Source organism: Pseudophryne corroboree, chromosome 12 (assembly GCF_028390025.1).
Source record: "Pseudophryne corroboree isolate aPseCor3 chromosome 12, aPseCor3.hap2, whole genome shotgun sequence".
Taxonomy (NCBI): Eukaryota; Metazoa; Chordata; class Amphibia; order Anura; family Myobatrachidae; genus Pseudophryne; species Pseudophryne corroboree.
The window spans coordinates 117,234,808-117,245,353 of NC_086455.1; the positions used below are offsets into that span (position 1 = coordinate 117,234,808).

The following is a 10,546-nucleotide window of genomic DNA, read 5'->3' on the forward strand; positions in this document are numbered from 1 at the left end:
GGATGTTCTCAAGCCAACCTGGATATCGGTGCATCTCTGCATTCGCCTTCTGGGGAAGATGGTTGCCTCTTACGAGGCTCTGCGGTATGGAAGGTTTCATGCGAGGCCCTTCCAGCTGGATCTGTTTGACAAATGGTCCAGATCGCATCTTCATATGCACCAGAGGATGCGTCTGTCACCAAAAGCCGGGATTTCTCTTCTGTGGTGGCTTCAGACTTCTCACCTGACCGAGGTTCGAAGGTTCGGGACTCAAAATTGGATTCTTCTGATTGAAACCATCAGTGCTGCTGCTGCTGCTGCGTGTTCTGTTGGCGAGTCCTGACTCCGGCGGTGTGTGATGTATTAGGGCTGTGTGTGCCTCACGTACAGTGTTTCCCTGAGCACAGTTCATTTGGACTCCCGGAGAGAGAGAGAGGAACCTAAACACCTATACCGATCCCGCCTGGCCACCAGGTAAGGTGCAGAAATGTCATCTGATTCAACATTGCCTGTTAGTGGCCCCTCCAGCAATTCCCCAATATCTCCTCAATCACCAAAGACCCTCAATTTACCAGACACTCATTATACTAGGGATCGTTCTCCATCCCCCATAAGAGGACACTTCATTCCCAGTCCTCTCCCAACTAGACGTACAAGAACATTTTCTGCCACTGTACGGGCCTCTGAAGGACCTGTCTACAAGGGAATCTGCAAATGCTTCTCCCGCTCTAAAGGACATGGTTTCATAATACCTGAAGGTGGAGGACCTGATATCTTTCTACATATATCCGATATTGAAGGAGAGTATGTTCCTGTAGAAGGAGATGAAGTCACTTACAAAATTTGCACCATTCCACCCAAAAATGAGAAACATCAAGCTGTAGAAGTTGTAATCACTCATTTGGCTACAGGATCAAAGAACGAGACGTGGTCTGGTTGTATCATAAATACATAACTGCATCTACTTCTATTTACACATTTTGGCTTTTTTTTAATTATTGTTTTGCTACTAATTCTTTATCTTTGCATACTGGTCTCGTCTATAAGCAGAATTTAGTGCGTTCATGGTTGTAATAGAATCTAATAACATTTTTATAAGGATTCAACAAAAATGAATTTTCAAGTATCCATGAGAACAGTGTTATAATCCAGTAGGTAATCAATTTTTTTTTTTTTGGCATCTAATACACTGATTCCCATGGTTTTATACATCTTAATTGGCAATTGGTGGTGCCCTACTGCAAAAATATTAGTCTAGAATTTGCCACTAAGATTTTGAATTACACCAGTTTGGCTTTAAATCTCTTTTCGTATAGTGTATTTCTATGTAACATTGTTATGCATACCTGTATAACCCATAATGGGAGAAAAGAGGGAACTGCAGTTGAGAACCATATTATTGGCACATACATCTTGTCCATTAAAAATGTTTATCTGATTCTATATACTGTACTACAAAAGTGATATTCTGTTCTCATTTAGACCTGTCTTTCAGATGTTTACTTGAATATTGCTAATAAAGTTGGAATATCTGCAAAAAAAAAAAAAAGTAAAAAAAAATTGGATTCTTCTGACCACAGACGCAAGCCTCAGAGGTTGGGGAGCGGTCACCCAGGGGGAAAGGTCCCAAGGAAAATGGTCAAATCAGGAAGCCATTCTTCCGATCAACGTTCTGGAACTAAGGGCCATATACAATGCCCTTCTACAGGCAGCACATCTTCTTCAAGATCACGCCATTCAAGGTTCAGTCGGACAAAGTGACGGCAGTAACGTACATAGACCGACAGGGCGGAACACAGAGCAGAGCAGCAATGTCAGAGGTAACAAGAATTCTCCTCTGGGCAGAAAGACACGCGGTGGTGCTGTCGGCAATATTCATTCTGGGAGAGGACAACTGGGAAGCGGACTTCCTCAGCAGACACTATCTCCACCCAGGAGAGTAGGGCCTTCACCCACGGGTGTTCGAGTTCTTAACGCGCCGGTGGGGGATTCCACAGATAGACATGATGGCCTCTCATCTCAACAAGACGCTAAAGCACTATTGTTCCAGGTCGAGGCACCCACAAGCAGTAGCGGTAGACGCTCTGGTGACTCCATGGGTCTACCAGATGGTTTACGTGTTCCCACCTCTTCCATTGATCCCAAGAATTCTCAAAAGAATAAAAAGGGAAAAGGTTTAAGCAATTCTCATTGCTCCGGATTGGCCAAGAAGGGCCTGGTACGCGGATCTACCGGAGATGCTCCTGGAGGACCTGTGGCCTCTGCCTCTTCGAGAGGATCTTCTACAACAGGGGCCATTCGTCTATCACGACTTACCGCAGCTACGTTTGACAGAAGTTAAGCGTCACATTCTAGCCCGGAAAGGCATTCCGTACAGGGATATTCTAACCTTGATCCAAGCCCAGAAAGGGGGTAACGTCTAAACATTACCACCGTATTTGGTAAAATATGTCTCATGGTGTGAACACAGGAAATTTCCTGCAGCAGAATTTAATCTGAGACGTTTTCTCCTTTTTCTACAGTCAGGTGTGGATGTGGGCCTACGTTTGGGCTCCTTGAAAGTCCAGATTTCGGCCTTGTCCATTTTCTTCCAGAAGCAATTGGCTTCCCTTCCTGAGGTTCAGACATTCTTGAAGGGTGTTCTGCACATCCAACCACCCTTTGTGCCTCCCACGGTACCTTGGGATCTTAACGTGGTGTTGCAGTTTCTACAGTCGGACTGGTTTGAACCTTTTCAGGAGTTTGAAGTAAAGTTTCTTACGTGGAAGATTGTTACACTCTTGGCTTTAGCTTCCACAAGGCGTGTGTCCGAACTGGGGGGTTTGTCTCACAAAAGCCCCTATTTGATTTTTCATGAGGATAGAGCTGAACTCAGAACTCGTCAGCAATTTCTTCTTAAGGTGGTGTCTGCATTTCACATCAACCAACCTATTGTAGTTCTGGTGCTTAATGACACCTCTGCTACCTCAAAGTCCTTGGATGCTGTGAGGGCTTTGAAGATCTACATGAAGAGGACAGCTCGTCACAGAAAATCTGACTCTGTTTGTTCTCTATGATCCCAAGAAAATTGGGTGTCCTGCTTCAAAGCAGACAATTGCTCGCTGGATCAGGCTTACTATCCAGCATGGTTATTCTACGGCAGGATTGCTGGTTCCTAGAGTACAGGCTCACTCTACTAGGTTGGTGGGTTCTTCCTGGGCGGCTGCCCGGGGTGTCTCAGCTTTACAGCTCTGCCGAGCAGCTACTTGGTCAGGGTCGAACACGTTTGCTAAGTTCTACAAGTTCGATACTTTGGCCTCTGAGGACCTTCAGTTTGGTCAACCAGTTCTGTAGGAACCTCAGCACTCTCCCACTCGGTTTGGGAGCTTTGGTACATCCCCATGGTACTAATGTGGACCCCAGTATCCTCTAGGATGTAAGAGAAAATAGGATTTTAATTGCCTACCCGTAAATCCTTTTCTCGTACTGGGCGCCCGCCTGGTGCTTCGTGTTTCCTGCTTTGTTACTTCGTTAAGTATTGTGATTGGTTCAGCTGTTGTTGTTCCTGTTCAAGTTTGGTTAGCATGGCTTTCCTCTTGTTTGTGTGTGCTGGTTCGAATCTCACCACTGTCCTGTTAAATCCTTCCTCAGGATATGTCCGTCTCCTCAGGCACAGTTTCTAGACTGAGTCTGGTAGGAGGGGCATAGAGGGAGGAGCCAGTGCACACTATTGATTTCTTAAAGTGCCCAAGGCTCCTAGTGGACCCATCTATACCCCATGGTACTATTGTGGACCCCAGTATCCTCTACGGACTACGAGAAAATTATTTACCGATAGGTAATTAGAATCCTATTTTTTTTTATTTTAGTTTGTTTTTCTCATACGTCCTAGAGGATGCTGGGGTCCACATCATGACCATGGGGTATAGACGGTTCTGCAGGAGCCATGGGCACTCTTAAGACTTTTCAATGGGTGTGAACTGGCTCCTCCCTCTATGCCCCTCCTCCAGACCTCAGTTTTAGAAATGTGTCCAGGCAGACTGGATGCACTCCAGGGGAGCTCTACTGAGTTTCTCTGAAAAGACCTATGTTAGGTTTTTTATTTTCAGGGAGAACTGCTGGCAACAGTCTCCCTGCTTCGTGGGACTGAGGGGGCAGAAGTAGGAACCAACTTCCTGAAGAGTTTCATGGCTCTGCTTCTGGCTGACAGGACACCATTAGCTCCTGAAGGGTACTAAACGCTAGCCGTGTCTAGATGCTCACTCCCACAGCACGCCGTCACCCACCTCACAGAGCCAGAAGTCAGAAGACAGGTGAGTGTAAGAAGATAGATCTTCAATCAAGCAAAGTGACGGCTGAGGTAACGCGCGGCTGGCGGTAGCGCAGCGCGCCATTGCTGCCCACACACACAGGCACTGCAGGGCGCGTGGGCGCCCTGGGCAGCAAAATACCTATATAAACTGGCTAAAAGGGGGCATAAGATGCCCAGGCACAGCCCTACCCCCGCCAGTATAAATATGATAAAAACTCTCTGATGTAAAAACGCGCCATTGCGGGGGCGGAGCTTCTTCCTCAGGCAGCCAGCACACTGCTTAGCGCCATTTTCTCTCCTCAGGCTGCAGAGACATCGCTGGTCCTCCTCCACTTCTGACTACAAGTATCAGGGTGCAAAACAGGGGGGGGGGGGGCACAAGCGAATTTGGTGCTTTACAAGTGTGTTTACTGTGTAAAACAGCGCTGCATGTCAGTGGGCATTTTGTGTTCACAGGCATTAGATACTGGCGCTGGGGTTGTGAACTGGCTGCTTCTAAACTGTGTCCCTCTGACAGATTTTACTGTGGGTCTGTCCCCTATAAGTCCCAGTGTGTCTGTGTGTGTGTTGTGTACGTGTGTAAGACATGTCTGAGGCAGGGAGTTCTTCCCCGGAGTAAGCCATTTTAGGAACACAGAGTTGTAATGTGGTGGCGCTGCGGGCACACCAAGAGCCTGCATGGGTGAAAGAAATACATGATAGTATGCATCATATCAATAGAAGATTCGATAAGTCTGAATCTCATGCAGAATGCTGGAGAAAGTCTGTGGAAGATGTGATTTTTCAGGGTTCTGTGCTTCCATCCGCAGGCAACCCGTCTGGGTCACATAAGAGACCGTTTGTAAATATTGTGAATACTGATACCGACACAGACACTGATTCCTGTGTCGAAAATTGTGACTCCAGGGAAATAGATCATAAATTGGCAATAAATATACAATATATGATTGTGGCTATAAGGGTGGTTTTGGAAGTCACGGAAGCCACTCCTGTACCTCAGGAGAAGGCCTATTTCTATAAGGAAAATAAATCTAAGGTTACTTTCCCTCCTTCCCACGAGCTGAATACTCTTTTTGAAGGGGTGTGCGTGAACCCCGAAAAGAAATGTCATATTCCCAAAAGGATTCAGATGGCTTATCCTTTCCCTATAGAGGACAGAAAAAAATGGGAGTCACCCCCTATGTTAGACAGTGCACTGTCCAGGTTGACAAAGAAGGTAATTCTCCCTGCGCCTGGCACGGCTTCACTAAAGGAGCCGGCAGACCGCAAAATGGAGACTACTTTAAAATCCATTTATGTTGCCGATGGTACGCTGCTCAGGCCCACAATTGCTTGTGCATGGGTGAGTCGCGCTATTGAAAAATGGTCAGAAAGCCTGTCATCAGAGATTGACACAATTGATAAAGATGAGAAACTCCTTAAGTTAGGGAATATCAAAGATGTTGCTGCATACATGCTAGAGGCGATGAAAGATATTGGACTCTTGGGTTCAACAGCCGCTACCATGGCAGTATCGGCTCAGCGGGCGTTGTGGATTCGCCAGTGGAACGCGGATGCAGATTCCAAAAAGAATATGGAGGCTCTCCCGTATAAAGGTGAGGCCTTATTTGGTGATGGACTGGATGCGTTAGTCTCAGCGGCTAAGTCGACTTTTTTGCCTTCTGCTCCTGCACCAGCGAAAAAGACATATCATTCTCACATGTAGTCCTTTCGGCCCAATAAATACAAAAAGGCCAAAGGTTCCCCCTTCTTTGCAGGTAGGGGAAGGGGGAAGGGAAAGAAGTCCTCAACGACTTCAGGATCCCAGGAGCAGAAGTCAACCCCTACTTCTGCCAAATCTACAGCATGACGCTGGGGCTCCCTTGCGGGAGGCCGCTCGGGTGAGGGCATGTCTCAAACTGTTCAGTCTAGGTTGGATTCAATCTGGCCTGGGCCCCTGGGTTTTACAAATAGTGTCCCAGGGATACAAGCTGGAGTTTCAAGACGTTCCCCCAGGCCGATTTTTCAAATCAACCTTGCCAGCTTTTCTTCCAGAAAGAGAGGCAGTAACAACGGCGATTTAAAAATTATGTCAGGATCAGGTCATAGTCCTGGTACCTTTGTCACAGCAAGGGGAGGGGTTTTATTCAAGCCTCTTTGTAGTTCCGAAACCGGACGGCTCGGTCAGACCAATTTTGAACCTAAAAAATCTGAATCTCTACTTGAAAAGGTTCAAGTTCAAAATGGAATCACTGAGGGTAGTGATTTCTAGTCTGGGAGAGGGGGACTACATGGTGTCAGTAGACATAAAGGATGCTTACCTGCATGTTCTCATTTATCCTCCACACCAGGCTTATCTGAGATTCGCGGTTCAGGATTGCCATTACCAATTCCAGACGTTGCCTTTCGGTCTCTCCACAGCGCCGAGGGTATTCACCAAGGTGATGGCGGAAATTATGGTCCTCCTTCGTCAAAAAGGAGTCAGTATAATTCCTTATCTGGACGATCTCCTGATAAAGGCGAGATCCAGGGAGCAGTTGCTACAGAACATCACACTCTCCCTGTTTATACTCCAACAACACAGTTGGATCATAAATTTCCCAAAGTCACAGTTGGAACCGACGACAAGATTGGCTTTTCTCAGAATGATTCTGGACACAGAGGTTCAGATAGTATTTCTTCCGGTGGAAAAGGCTCTGGAAATCCAGGAAATGGTGAAACAGATATTGAAGCCAACAAGTGTGTCGATCCATCAGTGCATTCGGTTTTTGGGGAAGATGGTGGCGGCTTACGAGGCCATACAGTTTGGCAGGTTCCATGTCAGAGCATTCCAGTGGGACCTGTTGGACAAGTGGTCGGGTTCCCACCTACACATGCACCAGAAGATAATCCTGTCGTCGAAAGCCAGGATTTCACTCCTGTGGTGGCTACACAGTTCTCACCTACTAGAGGGACACAGGTTCGGGATTCAGGACTGGCTCCTGGTAACGACGGATGCAAGTCTCCGAGGCTGGGGAGCTGTCACTGAGGGGGAAAGCTTCCAAGGAAAATGGTCAAGGAAGGGAGCCTTCCTTCACATAATCGTGCTGGAATTGAGAGCCATTTACAATGGCCTTCATCAGGCGGTACATCTTCTTCAAGATCATCCCGTCCAGATCCAGTCGGACAATGTAACAGCAGTCGCGTACATAAACAGTCAGGGCGGAACGAAAAGTATAGCAGCAATGGCAGAGGGGACAAAGATCCTCCTCTGGGCAGAAAGACATGTACAGGCTCTGTCGGCAATTTTCATTCCGGGAGTAGACAACTGGGAAGCAGACTTCCTCAGCAGACACGATCTCCATCCAGGAGAGTGGGGACTTCATCAAGAAGTCTTTGCAGACATAACACGTCTTTGGGGAACTCCTCAAATAGACATGATGGCGTCACGCCTCAACAAAAGACTTCGGAGATATTGTTCCAGGTCGAGAGACCCTCAAGCAATAGCAGTGGATGTGCTGGTGGCCCAGTGGGTGTTCAAGTCGGTGTATGTCTTCCCTCCACTTCCGCTGATCCCAAAAGCTCTCAAGATAATAAGAAGAACAAGAGTTCGTGCAATCTTCATTGCCCCAGACTGGCCAAGGAGGGCTTGGTACACAGATCTTCAGGAGTTGCTCATAGAAGAGCCTCGGCCTCTTCGCGAGGACCTGCTACAGCAGGGGCCGTGCGTGTATCAAGACTTACCGCGGCTACATTTGACAGCATGGCTGTTGAGTGCCGGATCCTAGCCCGAAAGGGTATTCCCAAGGAAGTCATTCCCACCCTTATTCAGGCCAGGAAAGGAGTAACGTCTAAACATTGCCACCGTATTTGGAGAAAATATGTGTCTTGGTGTGAATCCAAGAAAGCTCCTACGGAAGAATTTCAGTTGGGACGTTTTCTCCATTTTCTACAGGCTGGTGTGGAGGTGGGCCTTCGATTGGGATCAATCAAGGTCCAGATTTCGGCCTTATCAGTCTTCTTCCAAAAACAATTGGCCTCTCTTCCAGAAGTTCAGACCTTCGTGAAAGGGGTGCTGCACATCCAGCCTCCATTTGTGCCTCCAGTGGCACCATGGGACCTTAACGTGGTGTTGCAGTTCCTCAAATCGGATTGGTTTGAACCTCTACAAGAGATAGAGTTGAAGTTTCTCACTTGGAAAGTGGTGATGCTTTTGGCTTTGGCATCCGCAAGGCGGGTGTCTGAATTGGGGGCCTTGTCTCACAAGAGCCCTTATCTGATCTTCCATGAAGATAGGGCAGAGTTGAGAACTCGCCAACATTTTCTTCCAAAGGTGGTTTCATCTTTCCACATAAACCAACCTATTGTGGTGCCAGTGGCTACTGAAACCTTTACTGAGTCAAAGTGTCTTGATGTGGTGAGGGCTTTGAAGATTTATGTTGCTAGAACAGCTAGGATATGGAAAACAGAGGCTCTGTTTGTCCTGTATGCTCTCAACAAAATTGGGGGTCCTGCTTCCAAGCAGACTATTGCGCGCTGGATCAGAGGTACGATTCAGCATGCTCATTCTACGGCTGGTTTGCCGTTACCTACGTCGTGAAGGCCCATTCTACTAGGAAGGTGGGCTCATCCTGGGCGGCTGCCCAGGGGGTCTTGGCATTACAACTCTGCCGAGCAGCTACTTGGTCAGGGTCAAACACATTTGCAAAGTTCTACAAGTTTGACACCTTGACCGATGAGGACCTCAAGTTCGGTCAATCGGTGCTGCAGGGTCATCCGCACTCTCCCACCCATACTGGAGCTTTGGTATAAACCCCATGGTCATGAAGTGGACCCCAGCATCCTCTAGGACGTATGAGAAAACAGGCTTTTGATACCTACCGGTAAATCCTTTTCTCCTAGTCCGTAGAGGATGCTGGGCGCCCGTCCCAGTGCGTACTTTACCTGCAGTTTTTTGTTATTAGAGTTACATAAGTTGTGTTATATTAGTTTCAGCATGTTGCTGTAATTGGTTCATGCCTGCTGGCGTGTGTTATGTTGAAGGCCATGTGTGCGGCATGATTGCGGTGTGAGCTGGTGTGTATCTCACCATTAGTATTAAAGTAAATCCTTTCCTCTAAATGTCCTTCTCCCTGGGCACAGTTCCTATAACTGAGGTCTGGAGGAGGGGCATAGAAGGAGGAGCCAGTTCACACCCATTGAAAAGTCTTAAGAGTGCCCATGGCTCCTGCGGAACCGTCTATACCCCATGGTCATGAAGTGGACCCCAGCATCCTCTACGGACTAGAAGAAAAGGATTTACCGGTAGGTATCAAAATCCTGTTTTTTTCAGGTAGTACTGGTTGGCATTCAGTCTACCTGCTTTGTGGGACATATAGGGGGGACCGTACCAACCTCCTGAGGGTTAATGGTCCGTAATCCCTGCTGACAGGACACTGAGCTCCTGAGGTGGTGTTTCACACACCACACAGTGTGTGCACACACTATCAGCAAGCCGCCACCCTCTAACAGATGCCGAAGAGACGTAGGTGCGGTGAGTGTTAACACCGGGGTCCCGGTGCGGTTTGGCAGCATGTCACGCGGCGATCATGGGCCACGAGCTGCGGAGCCTGTCGCAGACTACACTAGCTCAGAAGAGAGCTATGCTCTACAGGGTGCTCAGCATCTGACGGTATACATTATATTTGGTGTATATACATGTTTCAGCCAGTATAATCTAAGAGGGACCGCGTGCCATTATGGGAGCAGGGCTTCCCGGAGAGCGGGACCAGAGGCGGGAAGGTGCCATTTCCTGCTGCTGCGGATCACAAGGCTGCATGCACGCGCTCCTCAACGGACCCAGGCTGTTACAGACTCTGTACTGGTACTAGGGGGTTTTAACAAGGGGGGAGCACATCAGCGGTAGCGCCACTGCAAATAAGATAGTGTGATCCACATACTCAGCTGCTGTGTTTGTGGACTGGTCTCCTTTTTCTCTATATCACTTCAGGGGCTCTCTGGGGTCTGTGTTGGGGTATTTCAGTGGGTTTTCGCTGCATTGTCATTGTGTACATCATGTCTACTGACAAACCGATGTGTACTGCTTGTAATTCTACCCCTTCTTCTGAGGGGTCCCTCATGTGTGAACAGTGTTCATTATCCCCAAGGGGAAACAGCTCCCAAGCACCTGACTGGTTGGATAGTTTTAAGAGCATGATTCATAATGTAAATTCAGAACTGGCTGCAGCTAGGAGAGAAAGACAGGTGTAGAGACAATCTGTGGATTGTATTGCTAAAGCTGCTGATAACAGGAAGGCTTCATCCTCCTCTGTTGGACTC

The 10,546-nt window shown here is 47.8% G+C and overlaps 1 protein-coding gene across 1 annotated transcript; it reads left to right on the plus strand.

Moving 5' to 3' along the window:
• The first annotated feature begins 444 nt into the window (after positions 1–444).
• On the plus strand, positions 445–934 carry LOC134980408 (calcium-regulated heat stable protein 1-like). The gene has a single exon (XM_063947210.1). The coding sequence runs from the start codon at positions 467–469 to the stop codon at positions 932–934; it is 468 nt and encodes a 155-aa protein (XP_063803280.1). The 5' UTR covers positions 445–466.
• Positions 935–10,546: the final 9,612 nt, after the last annotated feature.

Bases quoted from the DNA above. Each gene is read 5' to 3' on its own strand.
- LOC134980408 (XM_063947210.1), top strand. From the start codon at position 467: ATGTCATCTGATTCAACATTGCCTGTTAGTGGCCCCTCCAGCAATTCC.